General features: G+C 37.4%; 1 protein-coding gene and 1 non-coding gene across 3 annotated transcripts in view; both read left to right on the top strand.

Moving 5' to 3' along the window:
- The window catches only part of LOC100792221 (rhodanese-like domain-containing protein 14, chloroplastic), a 19,444-nt gene extending 15,975 nt beyond the window's left edge, over positions 1–3,469 (top strand). The window contains exon 6 of one of the 2 annotated variants that reach the window (XM_026125479.2): positions 3,095–3,469. In XM_026125479.2, coding sequence (XP_025981264.1) covers positions 3,095–3,140 — 46 coding nt within the window. In that variant the 3' untranslated portion in view covers positions 3,141–3,469. Of the gene's footprint in view, positions 1–1,553; positions 1,854–3,094 lie in introns of those variants that run through there. The other variant, XM_003544674.5, reaches the window with a different exon arrangement.
- A 7,726-nt stretch (positions 3,470–11,195) lies between these two features.
- Positions 11,196–11,297, top strand: LOC112999424 (small nucleolar RNA R71). Its single transcript, XR_003264611.1, has one exon. It is a non-coding gene; the product is annotated as a small nucleolar RNA R71 (small nucleolar RNA).
- Positions 11,298–26,333: the final 15,036 nt, after the last annotated feature.

Below are 26,333 nucleotides of genomic sequence, written 5' to 3'. Positions count from 1 at the left end.
TTGATCTCTTCTTGACCTCACAAGATCTCAACAACTCACTTTTACCATGAATGCTTCAGAAAATGAAGTCTAGAAGGTGAGTCACACAAATTTATTCTGGTCATTTTTTCTTCTCTCTTTAAAAGTGAGAATACAAGGTGATTATTTTTAGATAAAACAGTTATAACCACTTGTAATCGATTAAATCACCAATGTAATCTATAGAAATAATTGATTATATTATCATTTTAATTGATTCAAGTGTTCTTCCCAACACCTGGAAAGTTTTCAAGAACAATGTAATCAATTAGATTCTTGATGTAATCGATTAAAATGTTCTTGATCATTTCTGGAAACACTTTTAAGAACGAAGTAATTGATTACGATCACCTGATAATCGATTAAGGCATACTCATGAAAAATCGAACATGGTCTTAATTGAATTATGTAATCGATTACAAATAACTCCTAATCGATTAAACCAAAACTAGAATTTATCTACAAGCTACAAGCAACTTGTGTAATCGATTAAAACAAAGAGTTTTATTCACTGAAGAAGTTTCTATTTTTAGAAACAATCTTCCTACTCAAATGATGATTCATCTTGTACATATGGATAGATAAAGACTAAGATGCAACAATTAATACAAATGTCACTTAAAGAGTTGAACATGTAAAAATACTAACTTCTTCAAGTTTCAAAGCTTAATCTTTCCCTATCTCAATAGACCATCTTCTTGATCAAAACTTGAAGACACAACACGAACAAAACAAACAAAATGGTTGATCTGGAATGATTAGATCCACCCCAAAACAAATGCGAAAATGATTTGAACAGAAGCTCAGATACCAATTTATTGGGTTTAAGACTGTAAAATATGAAAAAGATAGGAAAACAAATGATATAAGGAAAAGAGAGATAACACAACAATGAAAGTTTATTGCAAATAATAGAAAATGGTACAATGAAAATTGGGTTCATAAGCTCTCTCTAACTAACTAATTCCTTTTATAGAAGTGTACACACAAAACAGAATAACTGAAAAACAGTTATAACAACTAAAGCAGTTATAACAAAGAACAATGTTAAGGAACCATCTAACTGACTAACTAATACAAACTGGACGGTACATTAGAAGACACGATTGGACACTCCAATGGACATAAGATAGATTCCAGTGTAGAGGAACAAATTGGATGCTACAGGCAGTGTCGTCCAATCACCTCTCTCAATGTCATCCACTCTTGTTGTCCAACAACTAATAAATGCAACATGTCCAGACTCTGGTCATATTCATATCATTTCATTTAGATACATCATAGGTTGACATTACAACTTCAACAAGTTTCTAATTATCTCAAGATTTGAAGGTGAATCTTGTTTGAGAGGAAGAGAATGATTTGCTCTAAGGTTTGTTATATACTTGCAGCTTTGCCTTGTATATTTTTTAGCAGCATTGGATTGTATGTTGGATGATGCCACTTTTAGTGAAATTCTGAAAAAATTAATACTACCAATTGCTCTTAAACCATTGATTCTGCATTAATGAAAAACATTTTGACATTTTTCACAGGTCACTTATAGCAGCGTACCTGTTGGTCCTTAACGGTTATACCAATGTCTTTCATCTAGAAGGTGGATTGTACAAATGGTTCAAAGAGGAACTGCCAACTGTTTCAGAGGAGTGAAGCTAGTGCCAAAAGTGTTCTTGTAGTCATGTGGTGATGCCTAATTTTAATTGTAATTAGTGACAATGCTGACAAATTTCAAGAAATGAACTGATGAACTAAACTGTGACTGTTGAACAGGTGAGGAAAACTATTGTTCAAAAATTGACAATTTAATTAAAAAAAAACTGATAAATTATTCGGTCCGGGTTGCTTTCATAAGGGTCCGCTCTTATTAACTTAGTGTTATCACTATCATTTGTCTTTTGTTGCCAGTTCCTAAAGGAATCTGCTCTCAAATCCAACAGCACTAGTTATTGAAAATTTATAAATTATTGAAAATTGAAAATTTAATTATTTATAATCATTAGGAAAAATCAAGAAAGAATCTTTAATATAATATTAGTTATTATCATTACAAGATGGTAAATCTACATTGAAAGTTGGAATATAATTCTAAACCATCTTACGGGGTGATTGGGCTTGTTCGTAAATGTTGATGGGAGTGAACATGCTTTCGTCGGTTAGGGATATTCTCTAATGTTCAATTCCAGATGAGATTTAGTTCAACTTAATATAACATACTACTTACATAACACATTTGACGAAAGGGAGGATTTTATTTGCTCCTCAAGCTCATAAGCGTGAAGTTTTCAAGGGAGAACAGGTTAAAGAAGAATGAAGGTAACTGCACAAAGGTTTTCAATGCCAATTATCATTGTTTTTTTCATCAAAGATTTTAACTCACTCTTCCATTGGAACAAGGAGAAAACTCTAAGTCTTAATATTAATGACGTAAAAGACTTTAAAGTATATGCTCCTTGGTTATGACATGGATGAAATTCATCCCTTATCTTTGAGCTCCAATGAGATCTTTCAATGGTGATTTTCAACCATGGAGTTGCAACGGAAGATAAAGGAGAAGAAGTGAGAGGAGGTGTCATCCACTAGAGAATAAACCATGGAAGGAGAAGCTTCACCACCAAGACAGTGCCTTGGATAAGAAGCTTAGAGAGGAAGCTTCAATGGAGGAAGAGAATGAGAGAGAGAGACCTCATTGAAAAAGATCGTCAATTTTGGCACAAATAAGTTTGGGCCAATTCTGCCATTTCGAGGGTCAAATTGGGCTGGAAAGTCAGAACCTCTACACTTGAATAATTGTGTTACAAATTTGGGCTTTGTTTTGTGTAATTAGTTTACTTAGGTAAATTAGATAGGTCAAATCAAGGCTCATTCCTTTCTTCTGAGTAGTAACTGTATATATTAGTGGAAGTTAGTTAGTTACTTCATTTTTACAAAAATAGTTTTAGAAACTTGTTGTGCAAACTTTAAGATCAAACTCTTTTATCTCTTTTTCTCTCAACTATTCTTCTTCCTCTTTTCACTTATGTTCTTCCTTTTTCTTGCACAAATTTTGTGGCTCTTCCACTGGTGATGATCATGGAAGGCTAAACACTCAATCAATCCAAGGATCCATTCCAAGCAAGGTTTGAATTTGAGTTTTGGTTTATTATTTCAATTTTGTGTGAATGTTCATCTTTTTTTTCAATCCTATTTTCAATTTTCATGATTATGAATAGGCTTAGGATTGAAAACGAATTATGTTATGGATTCCTTTCCTAATTTTGAACTTAATCACATATTGTTTAGAAGATATTTAAACCTAATTTGTGATCTTAATGAATTTAGGGATTAATTCGATTGAACTAACTCTAATGACATTGATTGAACTTTCATAACATGACTATTCTCTGTAGAATTATGCTAATTCGTTTGCATTGGTTTAGTGAATTGGATTGATGATTTCCAATTTGTTATGCAACCAGTTTGTGCAATTTTGTTTGTGTTCTGCAACTAAAACTCTATTTTAGTTTAGAATTCGCATTTCTATTCCGTGTTTTTGCATTTCTTTCCAGTGCCTACAAACTATTTGTTGAAATTCCCCTTGTTGTTTATAAGTGAATTAAAGTAGGAACCAAATTGAATCGTATCTCTAAGTCGACCTAGGTTAATCTTGTACTGCAAAATTTCCTAGTTTTATTTGTTTTGAATCGATTCGACAATCGTTATTAGTTCTCAGACCATATAAATCAAATCACATATAACAACCATTCATAATATAACGAATGAGACATATATTTTAGGAAAAATTCTAAATTAAAGAATAGAATGACAATTTGCAAGCAACTCTTAACATTTAATAAAAGAAGTAAATGAGAGAATAAATATAAAATTTTGAGCAGAGTCTCTTCTATAATTAACACTATTCCCAAAAATTCCAAATCAATACAACAACAACATCATTCATAGTTTTATTCATTAACAACAAATATTTTGCCTCCCATTAGCTTAAAAAAAATTTTCCTGAAAACCAGCATGCAATAGGGACAAACATGCAATCTCATAATTGGGTTCCGTGACCCCAACTATGGCATTGAAAGCTATAAACTAAACTCCCCTCACGTATCTATATTCTCCTGTTAGCTCCTCGTGACGTTGTTTTGAAATCTCTTAGGTTCATGTCCTTAGTCTGAATGTAGAGCTCTATATACCAAATCAAAGACAATTTAGTATAGTTGTCAAAGACAAGGTTAACAATGATATTTAGGGTCAAATACCCACTTAAATTTAAAAGGGGCTAAAACGGTGTTTTTGGAGTCCAAATAAAAAAGACGTCATTTAGAAATTCCGGTCACGCCAATGTGACCGGGGTTTAGCGAAGGTCACGAAAATGACATCAATTTTATAAAAAGGAAACTTTTACAACATCTCATATTCAAAGGTTTTTCAAAGGAAGTGAAAAAACATCAAATAATGATACCCAAGTCACAAAAGATAGTAAGAGAGGCTCAAACTAACTAGGAAAAGGCATAGAAAACACGGTTACCTCCAAGAAACTGCAAAGGGAGGGTCGAATGTTTTGTTCTCTGTCGAATCCTTTAGTTGAGTTTTGAAGATTAGGCTCCAATTAAAGTGTTCCTCTCCATGCGGTGGTCCGATGGTAAGCGACAACAACTCATGGCGGTCACCGGTGGTTGTGGGTGGTGGTGGAGGAGGTTCTAGGGTTTAGGTGAAAATTTTGGAGAGAGAGACAGAAAGTGAAAAACATGTTCTTTCTCGCTGCTGGTCATATTCGTAACCTGCAAGACTCGCTCGAGCCAAAATTTTGCTCGCTTGGGCGAGATGGCCCAACTGAAACACCCCTGGGTGAGTTATGGGGAATCCCTACTCTAACATATTTCAATGCTTCAGTGCAAAGGTCACACTCCAGATGTTATTTCACAAATCCCAATGGTCAAAACATGTAGACTTAGGTTGAGATCCTGCAATCCTTATTAGAAGGTGATCTAACGATTAACAAATATGAGATTGTGGTTTTACAGAAACAGGTTTTTGGATTAATCTCAAACTCACACAATTCCAATGCAGCTCAATCAAACTCCATATAACATAACATCCACACCAAGTAGTTGCATACGGATAATTCACACAACACTTCAACTAATCCAAATTAATCAAGTAATTAAATAATACTAGAAATACATCAAACATCTATTTTTAGTTATCAAAATTTCAGGGCGTTACAACCCTAAACCATCACTTCATCATCAGTAAATGTAATTGTTTATTACAATGGCACCATCATAACAATTAAACATGGTTCAACGTTTGTAAGCGGTTCACCAACAATTGTTCAACTGGGCAACAAAATGTCACTTGATGCCTTGAAACATGCTATTGGAAACAAGATTAGTCTACCAAATGGTAAAGTGGTCAAGGATATACATTTTTGATTACCTATATCATTTGTTGGTGATTATGGCCAATACAGGGCATGCTGTTAGACTATTGGCGAGCGTACCAATGTCATTGCAAGTTAATAATTTTATAAAAGAGATCGTCTCCATAGGGACTTGAGTTACTCAGTTTCTCCAGATAAAAGTAAACATTTCAATAGTTATATACAAAAAAATCAATTGAAATATCATGGGTTTAATGGAAATAATGAAAATAAGGAAAGTAACAGAATAACAGAAATAACGAAAATACATAAAATTACGTAAACAATTAAAACGAATTTAATTAATTCAAGAGAAACGTAGGATTGGATTTCATCTTCATACCCTTAGTATCCAAATAATATTAATACATATGAATCATTTTCTAACATCACTAATGCACACATTAAATCACCCTGAATCGATCCCTCACATTTGAGAATCATAAGAATATTTATCGAATATTGATTACTCGAATATTAAATAAATATCCCTACATTACAATCATAATCTCGTGTTATTTGCAATCAAAACGTTATGCTTTATTCCTAGCAACATAACGTAAAGAGTAAATTCATTTAGTTCAAATTCTAAGGGTACATTCTAATCAAACTTAAAATCCAATTTCATGAAACTTGTGATCAATTAGAATTAAACATTATGAGTAGAATGAAATCACTAGTAATGAGTAGAAAAGATTCATATATATAAGAAATATCAAATGAGATACATAAGGGTATGTAGATTACATCCAATCCTTTGGAGAAATGGTGAAGGATGTGATCTAGGGTCACTTCTCTACAGCTCAGTGCCACTTCTCTACAGCTCAGTGCCACTTCTCTCTCTTCTTTTTCCAAGCTTCATGAGTTCTTTTGGTTTCTTTGCACTGCCTTTTCTCCTTGATGTGCATGGCATTTTATACAAAATGATCCAAGAGGTGCCAGATCAACTCGCCCAAGCGAGTTGGTTGCTTAAGGCTGAACAAACTCCATTAGCCTAGGTGAATTGGTTGTTAGCCTGAAAGAGTGGTACTCTAAAATATTTCAAAAATGACCCTTTTGCCCTTCATCTTGGCTTGGTTTCTGGATCCAACAAACAACCATCAAAACATAAGGAATGCATCGATGAATCTTCCATATTTAAACAAAAACATTAATAAATGTACAATATATAGAATTAAGGGATATTTATACGAAAACTATTACAATTGAAAGAGAAGTGCTAACATTCTAATCCCAAAAATAACTAAAATATGGCACTTATCAACTCCCCCAACCTAGAATCTTGCTTGTCCTCAAGCAAAATATAGAAAGAAAACTACGAATAACTATATAAAAGCGCTTCAATTTTTCTACACCAAAAACTATGAACATTCTATGTAAAGAATCAACCTCCAAAGTGATCAGAACAACATTTTTTAAAACGCAACAATGAGAAATGAAAGCATAAAGATGAAATTCATAGAACCAAATGAGATTAAGATCAATTCACATTTTGTTTCTAAAGAACATCAGAGAAAACACCCGATTCACTCAAATAGAGGAGAACCTCTCAAAGGTGTATAATTCTCATACAAGCAAGTGTTTCATCTCAATTCCAACACTGATATGTCATAAATCAATTTTGCAATTCATTTCCCATCAGATCAAAGATAAAGTGCATACTCATCATGGATCATTAGGGCTTTTAGGGTTGGGTTTGGCTTGAAGGAAATCTTGGTTTTTCTGGATATTCAAGCATACCTTGAGAATAGGAGAGCAAACATAAAACCAAGTTAGCAACTCAAATGAATCATCACTTCATATCCCTTCCCTTTTCAACCAAGTTATCACTACTGCCTATACCAAAATCCCAAATTATAAAATTTACAACAACTTTATACGATTTATAACATAATGTACATAATTCAGACATTTATTTATTCACAAAGAACTTGTTTCCCTTCTTTTTTTTTTCTTTTCTTTCCTTTTCTTTTCTTTCTATACAATAATTAAATATTTAATTTACCTTAATACCCACATTCAAAAACAGAGTATTTACATCACCATTAGCCACCAAATGATAGAAATCCCCAACAGAACACCTATGCTCTCCTAACCTAAGGCAAGGTAGGAAACTTTTATCCTATGTTAGTGTTCCAACAAAATATGAAGTGTTTTGCTCAAAGGGCTTGCAAATGGTAAAACAATATACATTGGGATAGTTTTTTATCTTGGCCAGTAGCTTAAAATATAAAGAAAGAAAGCATGCATAAATCATATCCATGAGTCATATGTTATGACAATTAGAAATTCATGCAAAATCACTTGTAGAACATATCATTGAGGACACTCAATGTAAAATCCATGGTTGCACACAGTCACTAAAGCTTAAGGCCTATTTCCATGTTCAAATCAAATTAGTGTTTTGAAAGTTGTTCTTTATCAAGTCCATACAAAAACATTTGAATTCATTTGGTTATTTGGGAAAGCCATTCATTGTTTTTCATTCTCAATGTTTCCAAAAATCACTTTGTTGTGTTTTGATCCAATCAAAAGTAAGTTTCAAAAACACCGGTTGCTGATTCTTTCCAAAGCATGTTATGTCTAAGAAAAATTTTCTATTTAAGTCCCAAAACAAGTTATTTATAATCTACGACTACACTAACCTAACAAAATATATCAAAGCAAACGTAAATTAGTCAAAAACACAAACTCGCGTAAGTTTCCAAGCAAAAATCCAAAACAGTAAATAAAGTAATAAAGTACTAAAGTTTAATACAAAGTGATAAATAAACATAAAGACAAGTCATGAATTTTTGAAGATCATGGCTGAGGAGCTCATTTCCTCCAATGAAATACTCAATAGGACCTGTCGTGTCTTCCTCCTCCTCTGCTTTTTCTCCTCTTGAAAAATAGGCCTGACCTTAGGCCTTGCAATGATAGCTTAAACAAACAGATTATACGTTCAAAATAATTCTCCAATAAAGACTCAAAAGTAAAGTTTAGAAATATAATTCAAAAGCATAAGAAATAAGATTAAAGTAACACAAAGTTTAGAAACACTAGGTTGCCTCCTAGGAGCGCTTTTTTAACGTCTTTTAAGCTGGACCCCCTTGTTATGGCTCAGGCTTCCTACAATTAGACAACAATGGTGAGCCAATGGCTTCTACTTTTTCATTGTCCATAATTCTTCTATTCTTTGTAAGAAATTCCTTCATGAATTTAGCATATGTTGGCATCTACTCTAACGCCTCAGAAAAATGAATGTTAATCTACAGTCGTTTGAAAATGTCTAAGAAACGCATGAACTACCTTTGCTTATTGTTCTTTGACGAAGCATGTGGATAAGCACGATGCTCAACTGGTGGATGGTTTACTACAACTTTTCCTTTGTCAGTAGCTTGTTTATTTGATTTCTGACTCTCCTCTTTAGTTACCACTTTCTCTTCCACCTTTTTATTAGTCACCATGTTGGATTTCCCATGCAGTTACTTTTTGGTCCAATTTTTCTTTATACAAATATGTTGAAGGGAAATATGGTTTTCCGGAAAGCGCACCGGATCATCAAGTATTTAAAATTAAAATGGATGAATCCGAGTATCAAACTCAGGGAACTAGTCTTAGACAGGGTTGAATTCAGAAATAAGGCATTGTTGAAAGAAACATTGATAATTGATGATTTAGAATAGAATTAAACTAAGTCTAGGCTAAAAACAATAAAAATGCAAGTAAGTAAAATTGACAGCAGTAGGTAAAGATGTTGGGTCTTTCTAACAAACCAGCTGATGTATATAAAGATGTTTCTCTAATCAATCATGTTTTTGTGTTCTATGTTGTAGCCTAAATTACTAAACCTCGATCCCTAGTTAGACTGAATCAACCCAAGCTTCATCCTTAGATCCCTCTTGTTGGACTAGGCTTAATTTAGACAACCCTCCTAGGTTTAGACTAACTTAAACTAAGCTTCGTCCTCAGATCCCTCTTGTTGGACTAGACTTAGCTTAAATAGCTTACGAAAGTTTAGACTAATTTAGCCTAAGCTTTGTCCTCAGATCCCTCTTGTTGGACTAGACTTAGACCAAACAGCATTATTGTAACAACATATTTAAAACCAAAACTTAATCCACAGATCCCTCTTGTAAGACTAAGTTTCAATTCTGCTTCATTCAAGTTCTAAGGCAGCAATACATTTCCCAATGCTAAAATCACCTAACCAGGCACACAAATGGTTGATCAAACCAAGAGCATACAGAATTTAAGCACTGAAAGAAGCATTGAACACAAGAAACACAATCAATTAGATATTAAAATAATTACATCAACTATTCTTAGAAATCCCCAACAAGGGTGTTTAGCAAGCCATTACAAAAAAACCCTTAACAATAATGAGATTACAAAACCTAGGTATCTCTGCAAAAGCTGCTCCTCTTGCTGCCTCCAGAGCTCTTTTCCCTAAATAGGCACTATGGTGTGCTCTGGAATTCTGTGCTTCAGGGTGTCAAATTTGTACCCAAAGTGTGTCTATTGTACCCTAATTCTGCACAAGACAGGCTTTAAATAGGCTCTGAATTCGCTACGTTGCGCTTAGCGCCACCCTCATGCTTAGCGCAAGTAAGTGGATTTGAGCTTAGCGCCAGTTGTGCGCTGAGCCTGGCTGAAGACAACTACTGCGCTTAGCGCACTGATCTCGCGCTTAGCGCACAACCTTGATATTGATGCTCTGCCAGATTCTTCTGTTGTGCTAAGCGTGCTGAAGCTGTGCTTAGCGATGGATGCGTCCTTAGCCCATTGATGAGCTAAGCTCAACTGCCACTTTTAGCACTTCATGACTTAGCCTCTTTTTCACCTAAAATTGCACATATTTCATCATTAAATTCAATGGAAATATTCTTGAGACAACTTTAACCATAAAACAAGATTTATTTACTAAATCACTACAAAATAACCATAAATTGGGGGAACTATACTATTTTTTGAAAATGTTTTCTATACAATAGTTAGTCGTATAAGACGACTAATACACCACTTCATCATTTTTCTCTTTTTCTTTTTCAACTCCTTATTTTTCATCATTTGTTCTACAACTCCTTTATTCTTTTTCTCAACATTATCCTTCAAACTAACCACATTCCCACACCTTGTTGTAATTGCATTGCATTGTTCCTCTGGGTTAACCTGTGTGTTTACTGAAAAAGATCCACTTCCATGCTCAGACAATTGTTTTGCAAGCTTTCCAACCTAAACTTCAAGATATTTTATGGAAGCATTAATTTTCTTTTGGTTTATGATGGACATCTGCATAAGCTGAGTTAGAGTATCTTCCATCTTTGACATTCTATTCGGTTGAGCATGTTGTTGTTGTTGTTATGGACCCCTATTTGAAGGACCTGCAAAATAAGTGTTAGTCGGACCAAAATATGCATTATTATTTTGTGGTCTCTAGCTATAAGGCTTATTTGAACCTGAGCCACCTCTATAACCTTGGTAGTTTCCTTGGAAGTTATATTAAGGTCTACCTTGATTTTGCAAATAATAGGCCTTCTCTTCCTATTGGCAATACACATATTTGTTCTGAGCTAGAATTGCATTTTGAGTATCCAACTCCATTGTACCTTTCCTTTGAATTGGAGCTCTATCATGGTGACTCTGATAATCACTAGAGCCAATGATTACAATTGCTTCCTCAAGGCTCTTAGACATCATAGTACCTCCAATCGAGGCATCAAGAATCATCTTTGTCTAAGGTCTCAAACCACTGTAGAAAATATGTAGTTGTGTAGCATCATCAAAACTATGGTTTGGGCATCTTAGCAACAAAGACTTAAATCTCTCCCATGTTTCACAGAGAGGTTCATCAGACCATTGGGAAAAAAAAGTGATGGCTAATTTTGCGCTGATGAATCTAGACGAAGGAAAAAACCTTCTAGTGAATGTTTCCTCCACTTCTTCCGAAGTGTTGAGACTTTTGTTTGGATGTGATTGGAGCCATATTTTTGCCTTACATGTTAAGGAGAATGGGAAAGCTCTAAGGTAGACAACTTCAACATCTTCGTCAGAAGCTCCCATGGTGTTGTATAGCTCCATGAAGGTAGACAAATGTGTGTATGGATCTTCATGATCCATTCCAGCAAAAGGATATGAACCAATCAGACTAAGCAATGTTGGCTTCAACTCCACAACCTTATTATTGAAAGGATGAGTGACTATGTTTTTGTAATGCTTTGGTCTTTGTTGATAAGCATAGTCACCAAGAGTCCTCCTTGGTGGTCTATTTCCTTCTCCTCTTCCTGCCATACTATCAATTAAAAGTGGCCTTTCTGGTGAAGGAAAATCAATAGAAAAAGAAAAAGGAAGAACAAACTAGAATAAACCGTAAACACCGAGATTAGTGAAAATAAAATATAACAATAGAGAATTTATACACAATCAAAATAAAAGAAATGAATACAAAAGTAAGGGAAATAGCCTATCTAACTAAAAATTTAAATCCAAAAGAACTGACTGGGTGACTTAAGTCCCCAACAATGGCGCCAGAAAGTTGTAAGACTATTGGCAAGCGTACCAATGTTGCCGTAGGTTACAAATATTATAAAATAGATCATTTCCATAGGGACTTGAGTTACTTAGTTTCTCTAGATAAAAGTAAATAGTTCAATAGTTATATACAACAAATTCAATCAAAATATCATGGGTTTAATGGAAATAATGAAAATAAACAAAGTAACGGAATAACGAAAACTACGGAGTTAGCGTGTCGGAAATACGTAAAATTATGGAAGCAATTAAAACGAATTTAATTAATTCAAGAGAGATGTAGGATTGGATTTCATCTTCATACCCTCAGTATCCAAATAATATTAGTACATATGAATCATTTTCTATCATCTTTGATGCATACATTAAATCACCCTGAATCAATCCCTCACATTCGAGAATCCTAAGAATATTTACCGAATATCGATTCCTCGCATATAAAATAAATATCCCAACATTACAATCATAATCCCGTGTGATTTGAAATCAAAATGTTATGCTTTATTCCAAGCAACGTAACGCAACATAGATAGTAAAATCATTCAGTTCAAATTCTAAGAGTACTTTCCAGTCAAACTTAAAATCCAATTTCATGAAACTAGTTATCAAATAGAATCAAGCATTATGAACATAATGAAATCACCAGTAATGAGTAGAAAAGATTCATATATATAAGAAATATCAAAAGAGGTAGGGTACAAAGATTACATCCAATCCTTTGGAGAAACTAGCCGATTATTGTGTAGAGCACAAGATCAACAGAAGAAAAGAAGGATGCGATCCACAACCACTTCTCTACAGCTCAGTGCCACTTTTCTCTGTTCTCTCTCCAAGCTTCGTGAGTGCTTCTAGTTTCTCTATAGTACTTTTTCTCCTTGTTGTGCATGGCTTTTTACACAAAATGATCCAAGAAGTGTCAAACCAACTTGCCCAAGCGAGTTGGTTGCTTAAGGCTAAAGAAATTCCAGTAGCCCAAGCAAGTTGGTTGCTAGCCTAGGCGAATGGTACTCTGAAATATTGCCAAAATGACCCTTTTGCCCTTCATCTTGGCTTGATTTCTAGATCCAACAAACCATGAAAACATAAGGAATGTATGGATGAATCTTCCATTTTTAAACAAAATAGCTGATACAAATAAGAGTCAAAGTGGCAAAAGTTGCCCTCATGGATTGAAATATTGAAGTGTTAGTAATTTTTCTTGTTTTTTGGCCACTTTGTTAATGCGTTTGAGGGCCGAATCGAGACTGAAATTTGTCTTAATGGCTTCGGTGACATGAAAACTATGAGAATAAAACATTATTTTAACCAAAATAGCTGATACAAATAAGATTTAAGTGCCAAAAGTTGCTCTCATGGATTGAAATCTTGAAGTTTTAGTAATTTTTCCTTGTTTCTAGCCACTTTGTTAATGCATTTGAGGTTCAAACCGAGACACTTTTGCTTTATGACAGTACATCAGAAACACTTTTGCTTTATGACAGTGGGTCACAGACACTTTTGCTTTACGATAGTGCATCAGAGACACTTTTGCTTAATGCTAGGGAATCCAATGCTTCAAACCCTAATCCTAACCCTAACCCTAACCTTATATCATAAATCCTTAACCCTGACCATCGACTCTACACCTGAAACTAAAAACCTAACCTTAATATAACAATTGGACCTATTATTAAGAGGAGAGAGATCTTCTTTTATTTGATATTTCTTTTTTGAAATTATTTTTAATGAAAAAAATGGTTATATGAATAAACTATTCAATATTCGCACAAATTCACAACTTGTTTTCTTCTTTTTTTCTCTCACTCATGGCTTCACAACTTCATTCTCATTTATTCACGTCAGAGAATCCAATGTTTCGAACCCTAACCCTAACCCTAGGTCATAAACACTTAACCCTGACCCCGAACCCTATACATGCACCAAAAACCTAACCCTAATATAATAATTGAACCTTAAACTCTAACCCTATGTCAAGAAATCCAATGCTTTACACCGTGTTAGAGACACTTTTGCTTTATGACATTGTGTTAAAGATACTTTTGCTTTACGCTAGTTCGCCAAAGACAATTTTTCTTTTTGCTAGTGCGTCAAAGACACTTTTGCTTTATGCTAGGAAATCCAATGCTTCAAACCCTAACCCTATGTCATAAACTCTTAATCCTAACCCCTATATATAGAAGTCATATTCACCTTCATTTAACACATCCACACAACACTTTCTTTCTCTATTACTTTCTTCCAACTTTGCAAACACAAACATTATATCGTATTTCTTTCTATATTCTTTCTTTATTACACAACATGTCTTCCTAATTTTTTAATTGGTTAGTGCACTACAATGGACAAATAATCAAAACAAATGAAGGGGACACATTTCAATGCTCCCACTCGATGTTCTTTTAAACAAAGCGAGGCCTTACACTTGAAGCATTGAAAAGAAAAATCCATCAAAGGCTCTAACTTCAACCACTAGACCAAGTATGCGATATTTCATACTGATACCCATAAGTAGTGGGGCGTGGAATGCTCAAGTTTATAACAGTGCAACTTGTTGATGATGAAGATGTTAAAGGTATGATTTATGTTATTCGCCAGTATGAGAGTCTTCAATGTAGCGAATTGTATGCAAACATCAAGCTACATATAATTCCCACCCCAAACCCTCAACCAATATCTCATGAACCTCAATATTATCCTCAGTCCCATTATTCACACACATCTAATGCAACCCAAGACTCTTTTTCTTTAACCCAGCTTTAACCCAACGACAACAAAATTTATTTGAACCAAACACATCTTCTTTTACTCAATTTCTTTCTTCACCATTTTCCACCAATTTGTTAGACTCAAACATTTGATGCTACAGAGGATCAACCTCACCTATACATGAGTGCCCTTTTAGTAGAGCCTACCTCATCAACCCAACTAAAAGAGCTTGAATTTACAGCAGAGAATGACTTACCTAACGAAGAACTTGTTCCCTTTAGTGAGGACAAAGATAAAGTTCTATGCAATCAATTCTAGGAGGAAGATGATGATGAAGAAGCTGAGTCTGCTTTACCAATAACGGTCGTACCACCATACTACATATCACCACACATGCGAAATCTTGATGAATCTAATTTTCAAGATTTTGAATATGACCATAGCTTGGATTGCAAAGAAGTCCAACATTCGGTGGGGACTCTCTTTGAAGGGATGTGTTTTATAAAAAAAACAAGAAGTACAACATGCTTTGTAGTAGTATTATGTGAGCAAATGACCAAACTAAAAGACATAAATATCGAACCCAACAAAGCTAGTTTTCATTTTTAATGACAATAGTTGTGCATGGAGGTGCAAGGCATCATACATCCTTGCAAGTAAGCAGTGGTAAATAAGAAAGCTCAAGCCATAAATGTTCAAATCCATCAATCTCACAAGATCATACAAAGCTATAGTATATGCTCAACAGTAAAAGCATCCACACATTGGTTGAAAATAATCCATCAACTTCAATGCCAGCCTTGATAGAACACATCAAAAGCACTGTCGAATACACTACCACATACCGTAAAGCATGATTGGAAAAGCAAAAGGTCATTGAAAACATCTACGATAATTGGGAAAGATAATTCCATTATTTACCTAGATTGTTGCAAGCTATGCAACAATTTCTTCCTAGTGTGGTCGTGGAGAAAGAAACACTGCCAATGTCACCACAAGGAGGTCAAACAGTAGAGGGTTTCATGAAATTCCATCATATTTTTTGGAGTTTTAGACCGTGTATCGATGGGTTTCAATATTGGAAGCCTGTGATTTAGGTCAATGGAACATGGTTGTACGGTAAGTGCAAAGGGACCTTTCTTGTGGTAGTTGTGCAAGATAACAATAATAAAATCCTTCCAATAGCCTTTGCAGTTGTCAAGAGTGAAACTACAAAAGCATGAATTTTCTTCCTCCAAAATTTAAAAAGGCATGTCACCCCATAATGTGGTCTGTGTTTGATTTCAGACATGCACAAGTGATGTGCCATCATTTTCTTCTATTTTCTAAACCCTTTTTGCGCCATTTTAATTATTGATTGGTCTTAATTGTCAATTAATTAGGCAGTTTTATTATTTGGGCTTGAAATTCTGATACCAGGGGACAGATGTCGTACAGGATGTCACGACATCACGCTTCAGAACATGCAGATTATATGTGTCCGTATGAACAGATTAAACAAGTAAATAACACAAGAGAATTGTTTACCCAGTTCGGTGCTACCTCACCTACATCTGGGGGCTACCAAGCCAGGGAGGAAATCCACTCTCAATAGTGTTAGTTCAAGGTCTAACAGCCCCTGTTTACAACCTTCTCACCTAACCACTACCCGTGCGATCTCTACCTAAGAGCCACTCTTAGATATGAGAACCTCCGCTCACTCCCTCTCACTCACACTCCTGTGTTTACAATTAAGTCAAAGACACACCAGAGATCAACTCTGAACAAAAGAGATCAACTCTACACACTAGAGATCAACTCTAGACACAAGAGATCAACTCTACACACATAGGTCCAACACTTGATGTTAGGGTACCATCAAGGTGGCTCACAAAAGACTCAAGTCCCAAAAACTCACAAAATAACTCTTCAATCCCAGACTTGGTACAGAACTCGTGCAGCCTCCATGATTATATAGCCGTGTACGATTCTGGGCTGCAACTCCTTGATGCTGGAGGAGATCTATCTTCTTCTGAAAAATCTGCAGTTAAAGAACTAAAAGATAACTTTTGATCTTTTAGTTTGAATCTTTAATCTTTAATCTTTAATCCCTGAACGAACTCTTCTACTTTGAAATTCGAACTTTAATGATCTTTTAATTCGTTCCTAAAGATAGATCTTCTAATCTCTTGCTAACTGCACAATAATCTGTTAAAGATATAACAGATTTATATGTCCAGTATTTTCGGGCCGGATGTCAGGACATCGTGTCCGACATCGTGGATCCTGCAGCTTCACTTCTGCACTTGACTTTTATCTTGCATTGTACAGCAACTCCAGTATTCTCGGGCAGGATGTCAGGACATTGTATCCGACATCGTGGATCCTGCAACTTCAATTCTTCATTTGACATTTTATCTTGCCTTGTGCATTGTGCAACCCGATCTTATTCCTTGACATAACGTTGGACATCATGTGCAGCAACTCCAGCTTTCCTTCATTGTCTAAGTGCTTATGTTTTAACAAAATCTTAGCCAATCTTTTTAAAGCTCAGTAGAGCTAAACACTAACAATCTCCCCCTTTGGCAAATTTTGTCTAAAACATACTTAGACACTTCCTGAGCAGGTATGAGCAGTTATGCAAGTGGGATCAGCAACTTCCATTATCAGAGTAATCAAGCACAGCGGAAATTCTTCAAGTTGCAAATCTACAAGTCTTCTCCAGGATGTCAAGACATCTCTCGTGACATCAGCTTTCTGCTTCTGCTCCCCCTGTCTCCATGCTTACTGCAACATCTTCTATCAGCTACTAGTCTTTCCAGGATGTCAAGACATCTCTTGTGACATCAGCTTTCTGCTCCCCCTGTCTTCATGCTCTTACTGCAGCATCTTCTATCAGCTTCTAGTAGCTTACATCAGTCATCCTCAGCAGCAGCAGTCTCCCCCTCAAGATCATATTCATACAACTCCCCCTCAAAATCATGAATCATGCATACATCGTTTCCTACTGCCATACATCGTATCAATCATGCATAATAGCAAGCATAATACTATTACTCCCCCTTTTTAGACAGAATTTGGCAAAAGTAGAATGCATGAACTTAAGGTGCAAATATTACAGACCAATAATTAGTAATTGTTCAAGGGACATGCCCCTTTAGCTAATAAAAGTGAAAAGCAAACATAAGGGTCTGATGATCATGGGGTGGCTTCAGAATCATCATCTGATTCTGTCTCTTCTGCTGCATCTTCCTCTTCCTCAGCAGCTTCTTCTTCTTCCTCGGCTGCTTCTTCCTCTTCTTCAGCAGCTTCTTCTTCTACTTCAGCTGCTTCACCATCTTCCTCAGCTGCTTCACCATCAATGCCACTTTCTGAGAGCCTTTTGATCAGTCGTTCCAGCTCCATCTTCTTCTCTGTGTTGGCTTTGATGGTTGCTTCCAGCACCTTGCATGTGTCCTTGAGTTCTGCAATCAAGGCATCCTTGGACACAGCACCTGAAGCAGCAGCTTTCCCTGATGTCGAGACAATGTCTGGGACATGTGTCCCCTCAAACAGTTTATAGTGCAGGGATAGAGGAGATTCTCTTTTCATCACAGAGTCAGTGTAGTTTAACATATTGGGATGCTGACTCAACATAATGCCACACAATACAGTAGGGAAGGCAATGGGTAATTTGATAGCAAATGATTCTGAATGCTTAACAGTTTGATCAAAGATATAGTTTCCAAAATTAAATTTGGATTTGGTTCCAACAGCATACAAAAATTTACCCAAACCTGTGGCAACAGTGGAAGTATGATTGGTGGGAACCCAGTTTGCAGCTCCAATCCTATGCAGAATTGCATACTTCACACTTAGCTTCCCTGCTGAAAGCTTCCCTTTCTTTGGCCAATGCTGGACTCGTTTGGCAGTGATTTCCTTGGCAATTTGATGCTCAGAAACATCAATATCTATCACTCCATCAGTGGGTCTGCCCAGATATTTGTTGATCACAGCAGGGGAGAATCTAATACACTTTCCTCTGACAAACACTCTTTGATAATCATCACTTTTTCTGTTTGATATGTCAGAGGGAATGTTGACAATGAATTCCCTGACTAAGCCTTCATAGCACTCTCCCAACTTGCTGACAGTCTTCAGCAGTCCAGCAGCCTTGATGAGATCCACGATCTCCTTGCAATCCATGGCAGCTCTTCCCAGTTCTCTTTCCAAGGCAAGTCTACGTTGATATACATATTTCCACTTTTCAACATTGCCAATGGAGTGGAAAGAGATGTTGTCCAATGGTGCATCAGGAACATTTCCAGGCACCTTTCTTCCAGATTTCTTGGCCCTCTTAGATGTCGAGACATCTAGTTCGACATCATCATCAGACTCGGATGAGGAAATTTCTTTCCTTTTCTTGGAGGGGATAGCAACCTTGCTTCTTCTGGATGTGGCAGGAGTGACTGGAGTGCTCTTCTTCTGGGCCATAGTCTTGATTCGTCCAGACCTCTTGATGGGAGTTTTTCCCTTTCGGCTTTGTAACCTTTCTGCAATGCCAGGTGCCAACCTGTTGGCAATGGGTTCTTCATCAGATTCGACTTCTTCTAAGTCAATGAGGTCACCTGGAGCAGGTTCTGGTGCCCTTGGTGCAGGGGTCTCCTCTGCGGCTTGATCATCTTCCTCTGTTGATCTCTCTTTGCTGGGGGAAGAGAGTACTTCATCATTTGGGCCGGAAGATGTTGGAACATCTTTCTCAACATCAGGCATAGAAACATTCGGGGTGGAAGATGTTGGAACATCTTCATCAGCTTCAGGCACAGAGGCTTCTTTCAAAATGCTACTCACCATACTGCGGATTTTCTTGTCCATCTCCGTGTCTACTTCCCTAGGACTTGTTGCAAGGCTAGGGTTTTCAGCAATCTTCACTCCCTGTTGTCTTCTGGGAACCAGTTTCTCAGGGACAGAAGCTTGACCAGGAATTACTTGTATGGGTTGGATGTTGAATTCTGGTTGTTCCTGGTGCGGAGATGATGGTACAGCGGGTGAACCAGAAGCGGAAGTTTCTTTTGGTGAGGTAGCCATGGAAAAGCAGAGCGTTTGGAATGATTTCGTAAATTTCAGAAGGCTATTGGGAAATGCTGGTAAAAACACGAATGCCAAGCAGATATAAATTTGAATGAGGAATGTAGAGGTCGTGTGAAGCAACGGTCGAATTTTCCTTGTTCAGTAGTGAACGTGCTATAATGTTAGTGATTCGTTTGGGCACGTTCAGATTGCTGTAGTGCTATATTTCTTCTAGCACACAAATGCCCAGCTTGCCCCTCAGTTTTTCAAACTGATTTGCATCCAAAGCCTTTGTGAAAATATCTGCTATTTGTTCCTCAGTGTCAACATGCTTCAGTGTGATCACTTTATCATCAACAAGATCTCTGATATAGTGATGTCTAATGTCAATGTGCTTGGTTCTGCTGTGTTGAACAGGATTTTTAGAAATATTAATAGCACTCATGTTGTCACAGTGCAATGTCATGACATCTTGTTTGACATTGTACTCCTTCAGCATTTGCTTCATCCAAACTAGCTGTGAACAGCTGCTTCCTGCTGCAATATACTCGGCTTCTGCTGTAGATAGGGACACACAGTTCTGCTTCTTGCTGAACCATGAAATAAGATTGTTTCCCAAATAGAAGCATCCACCAGAAGTGCTTTTTCTGTCATCTGCACTCCCAGCCCAATCAGCATCACAATACCCAACCAGCATTGAATTTGAACAATGACAGTACATAATCCCATAGTCACTAGTGCCATTTACATATTTCAGAATTCTCTTTACTTGATTCAAGTGACTTATCTTGGGATTGGCTTGATATCTTGCACAAACACCTACTGCATAGGTGATGTCGGGTCTGCTAGCTGTTAAATATAATAAGCTCCCAATCATGCTTCTGTACAAACTTTGATCAACACTGGTGCCTGCTTCATCCTTTGACAGCTTCAAGTGAGTAGGTGCAGGTGTCCTTTTATGACTGGCATTCTCCATCCCAAACTTCTTGACAATGTTCTTTGCATACTTGCTTTGAGAGAGGAACATGGAGTCTTCCATCTGCTTCACTTGGAGTCCCAGAAAATAAGTCAGCTCTCCAACAAGACTCATCTCAAATTCAGATTGCATCTGTTGGACAAAATGTCGAAGCATCTCATTCGACATCCCTCCAAACACAATGTCATCAACATATATCTGTGCAATCATCAAGTTTTCAGCATCTTGTTTGACAAAGAGAGTCTTGTCAATTCCTCCCTTCCTATACCCTTGCTGAGTAAGGAACTTTGTCAGCCTTTCATACCAAGCTCTTGGAGCTTGCTTCAATCCATAGAGAGCCTTCTTGAGCCTGTATACATGATCTGGATGAGTTGGATCTGCAAATCCCTTTGGCTGCTCCACATAGACTTCTTCATGCATAGCATTGATCCAGAACTCATCAGTCAGTGCCTCTTTCACATTCTTGGGCTCAATTCTGGAGATAAAGCATGAGTTGGAGACAATTTCAATCTCCCTTGATCTTGTAGTGACTCCTCTGTTTGGATCTCCTATAATCAGCTCCTTGGGATGCATTTTCTGGATTCTAATGGAGGGTCTCTTGCCAGGTTGGTTGATGTTTGATTCATCTGTAGCAGAATCAGAGTTTTCTGCATTTTCTCCACTTTTAGCTGCATCTGCTACATTGTCTCCCGATGTTCTGACATCTTCTTCGACATCCTTCTTTCTTGCTGGAGACAGATCATCAACAACCATATTGATGGATTCCATCACTGTTCTGGTTCTGGAATTGAATACTCTATATGCTCTGCTGTTTGTAGAGTATCCCATGAATATTCCTGCATCACTCTTGGGATCCATCTTTCTCCTTTGCTCTCTATCTGCCAAAATGTAACATGGACTTCCAAAGATGTGGAAGTGCTTGACAGTTGCAGAGGTGTCTGATTTCTCTCTGATAAAGTTGACCCAGGTAAATCTGGAGAAATCATCCACACCAACATAGGCATACCTCTTTCCTCCAAGGCTTTCAACCTGCATAGGCCCCATCAAATCCATGTGATGTAGTTCCAGCACCCTGGAAGTGGTCTGATGTTGAAGCTTCTGGTGGGACATCTTGACTTGCTTTCCAATCTGACATTCACCACAGATTCTGCCTTCTTCTATTTTCAGATTGGGAATGCCTCTAACAGCACCTTTGTCAATGATTTTCTTTATGCCTCTTAAGCGCAGATGTCCAAATCTTTGATCCCATATTCTGACTTCATCTTCTTTGGAGGATAGACATGTGGAGGAGTAGCTGGTTTCTTGGGGTGTCCATAGGTAACAATTGTCCTTTGACCTGCTGCCCTTCATTAGAACTTCACTCTTCTCATTTGTCACCAAGCATTCTGACTTTGTGAAGTTTACATTGAATCCTTCATCACACAGCTGACTGATGCTGATCAAGTTTGCAGTCAGTCCCTTCACCAGCAGTACTTTGTTCAGACTAGGAAGTCCATCATGAACTAGCTTTCCCATTCCAATGATCTTTCCTTTAGAGCCATCTCCAAATGTCACATAACTAGTGGAGCAGGGCTCAATGTTCAGCAGGAATTCTTTGACTCCTGTCATGTGTCGGGAACAGCCGCTATCTAGGTACCAATCTTCCTTAGCTGATGCTCTAAGTGAAGTATGAACAACAAGACTGACAGCCTTGTGTTTTGGAACCCACATCATCTTCTTTCTGCTGTTGCTACTTTGAGTTCCATGATGTGGATGGCCATGTAGATGATAGCAAAAGGGCTTTATGTGACCATACTTGCCACAGTAGTGACACCTCCACTTCTTTCTTTTGCTCTTTTTCTGCTGCGTTCCATGATGTCGAGACCGATGTTGTGACATCGTGGCTCCAGTCCTGTTTTTGGCAGGAACAAATTCTGTCATGGTCGTTCTGCCAGCAGACTTAGGATTAAATCCAAGTCCTCTCTGGTTTCCAGCATTTTTTCCAAGCAGCAGCACCTCATCAAGCGTATCTGAGCCTTTGTTCAGCATCTTTATTGATTTTGTCATGTTTTCCAGCTTAGAGTTCAGAAAACCGACTTCACCTTTAAGCTCAGAGATCTCCTCTTTATGTGCCTCCTTCTCAGCTTCCAGATCTGCAATGATCTTCTTCAGTTGTGCTTCCTGCTGAAGAATCTTCTCACTTTTGAAGCATAGTTCTCTATAGGATGTAGCAAGCTCATCAAAAGTGATTTCACTGTCTGTATCACTTGAATCTTCAGCAGTGTCAAATCTCCCAGTGAGTGCATTCACATCTCTGTCAGAGTCACTTTCTTGTTCACTCTCTGTATCAGAACGACATACAGAAAGTCCTTTCCTCTGCTTCTCGAGATGAGTGGGACATTCAGCTATGATGTGTCCATAGCCTTCACACCCATGACATTGAATTCCTTTGCTGTGACTGGGCTTTACATCTGATCTTTTCTGGTATTTGCTGCCTTTCCTGATGTCGAAAGGGATGTTCTGGACATGTGGCTTCTGCCTCCTGTCCATTCTGTTCATCACTTTGTTGAACTGTTTTCCAAAGAGCACAACTGCATTAGTCAGACCTTCATCAGTATCCAGGTCATATTCACCTTCTTCTCCTTCATCATTGGACATGAAAGCCAGATTTTTACTCTTCTTTTCAGCCCTATCCGAGAGTCCTAGCTCAAAGGTTTGAAGGGAACCAATGAGTTCATCTACTCTCATGTTGCAAATGTCTTGGGCCTCCTCTATTGCAGTGACTTTCATGTCAAATCTCTTAGGCAAGGATCTGAGGATCTTTCTCACCAGCTTTTCATCTGTCATCTTCTCTCCCAAGGCAGTGCAAGCATTGGCAATTTCAAGAATGTTCATGTGGAAGTCATGAATGCATTCTTCCTCCTTCATCTTCAGATTTTCGAATTTTGTGGCCAACAGTTGCAATCTGGACATCTTCACTTTGGAGGTTCCTTCATGAGTGATTTTCAGGATCTCCCATGCATCTTTGGCCACTGTGCAAGTGTTGATCAGTCTGAAGATATTCTTGTCAACTCCATTGAATAGAGCATTCAAAGCTTTGGAGTTTCCAAGTGCCAATTCGTCTTCTTCTTTAGTCCAGTCTTCTTCTGGCTTCAATTCTTCAGTGGGCTTTCCTTCTGTGTCCAGCATCTTGGGATGTTCCCAGCCTTTGATGACAGCTTTCCAGGTTCTGCTATCCAGTGATTTGAGGAAGGCCACCATTCTTGCTTTCCAATATTCATAGTTGCTTCCATCGAGAATTGGTGGTCTGTTCACTGGTCCGCCTTCTTTCTCCATGTTCATCAGAATTTATCTCCCTAGATCTCACTCTGTGATTTCGAGTGTTGGCTCTGATACCAATTGAAATTCTGATACCAGGGGACAGATGTCGTACAGGATGTCACGACATCACGCTTCAGAACATGCAGATTATATGTGTCCGTATGAACAGATTAAACAAGTAAATAACACAAGAGAATTGTTTACCCAGTTCGGTGCTACCTCACCTACATCTGGGGGCTACCAAGCCAGGGAGGAAATCCACTCTCAATAGTGTTAGTTCAAGGTCTAACAGCCCCTGTTTACAACCTTCTCACCTAACCACTACCCGTGCGATCTCTACCTAAGAGCCACTCTTAGATATGAGAACCTCCGCTCACTCCCTCTCACTCACACTCCTGTGTTTACAATTAAGTCAAAGACACACCAGAGATCAACTCTGAACAAAAGAGATCAACTCTACACACTAGAGATCAACTCTAGACACAAGAGATCAACTCTACACACATAGGTCCAACACTTGATGCTAGGGTACCATCAAGGTGGCTCACAAAAGACTCAAGTCCCAAAACTCACAAAATAACTCTTCAATCCCGGACTTGGTACAGAACTCGTGCAGCCTCCATGATTATATAGCCGTGTACGATTCTGGGCTGCAACTCCTTGATGCTGGAGGAGATCTATCTTCTTCTGAAAATCTGCAGTTAAAGAACTAAAAGATAACTTTTGATCTTTTAGTTTGAATCTTTAATCTTTAATCTTTAATCCCTGAACGAACTCTTCTACTTTGAAATTCGAACTTTAATGATCTTTTAATTCGTTCCTAAAGATAGATCTTCTAATCTCTTGCTAACTGCACAATAATCTGTTAAAGATATAACAGATTTATATGTCCAGTATTTTCGGGCCGGATGTCAGGACATCGTGTCCGACATCGTGGATCCTGCAGCTTCACTTCTGCACTTGACTTTTATCTTGCATTGTACAGCAACTCCAGTATTCTCGGGCAGGATGTCAGGACATTGTATCCGACATCGTGGATCCTGCAACTTCAATTCTGCACTTGACTTTTATCTTGCATTGTACAGCAACTCCAGTATTCTCGGGCAGGATGTCAGGACATTGTATCCGACATCGTCCAGCTTTCCTTCATTGTCTAAGTGCTTATGTTTTAACAAAATCTTAGCCAATCTTTTTAAAGCTCAGTAGAGCTAAACACTAACAGGGCTCATTTAGCTAATTTGATGTTTTTAATCTAATTTCAGGAATTAATGAAACATTGGGCTTAATCCGGATTTTGGTTGTGGACTTGAAGAGGGCAAATAAAGCAGCGCTTACCTTAGTTAATTTCTAATTAGGAAATTTCGCAATTTTATTTTATGTTGTTCAGTGTTTATTTCGTTTTGGGCCAGAGTATTGTAATAGGGTCCAGTGACTTTGAGTGACTCTTTTTAAATAGCTGCCTTGGGATTCGTGCAAGGCATTCTGTTATGCTATTTTCATTATTCAGAGCTTAGGTTTTAGGTTTTCACGTTTTTCTGTTCCCTTGTTACAATTTTCGTTCTTAATGCAAATTTCCATTTTCTGCTTCTAATTACGAGTTCATTCTTGCTTCTTCTTCTACTTTCATTTACGTTTCTGTTCATTTACGTTTCTGTTTCATGTTTCATTTGCGTTTTTTGTTTGAATCCATGGAAGGCTAGATTTTCTGGTGTTGTTTCCTTTTGAGGACGAAGCCCAACTCTCTTTGAGGTTTTGCTTGTAATGTGGTTTCCTGGCAGTTTTCCCTTCACCAGTTATCCCGATTTCGTGAATATTAATCAGTGCACGCTTCGTGTTCGATTAATTGCCTCTGAGCCTAACTTGCGTTCATGCTTAATGGACGAAGGGCTAACTGGTGTATGTGGTGCCTAATCACGTATTGAAAACCCTAAGTTGATTTTCGCTTAGTAAATTGAAATAGGGTTGGATTAAGTGGTTGACTGTTAGGGATGAATTCTCCATAACCCAGGATAAGAGAATGGCTTCTGAATCAGAGGAAACAACCCGTTTTTAATATTAGTAGTTTCGTATTCCAGTTTACTTGTTCTGCTCTTTAATTACCAAACAACCAACCCCCCCCCCCCCCATCGTTACTGTTACTGCAAGTATATTATGAACATTTGGTTTGTCACTGCTCGTTGGGAAACGACCTAGGATCACTTCCTAGTTACTGCATTTTCATGTTTATTTGATTCGGGTACGGCCTCGATCAACAAGTCAATAAAAAGTGCCTACTCAAGACATGATAGTGGGTGGACGACACAAATTTTTGTGCATGTGTTCTGCATCCAACTCATTGCACATAATTACATGAGGAGGTTCAAGAACAATGCCATAAAAAAA

Source organism: Glycine max, chromosome 14, assembly GCF_000004515.6.
Source record: "Glycine max cultivar Williams 82 chromosome 14, Glycine_max_v4.0, whole genome shotgun sequence".
Taxonomy (NCBI): Eukaryota; Viridiplantae; Streptophyta; class Magnoliopsida; order Fabales; family Fabaceae; genus Glycine; species Glycine max.
The sequence above is the reverse complement of the archived record's forward strand: the minus strand, read 5'-3'. Positions and strand labels throughout refer to the sequence as shown.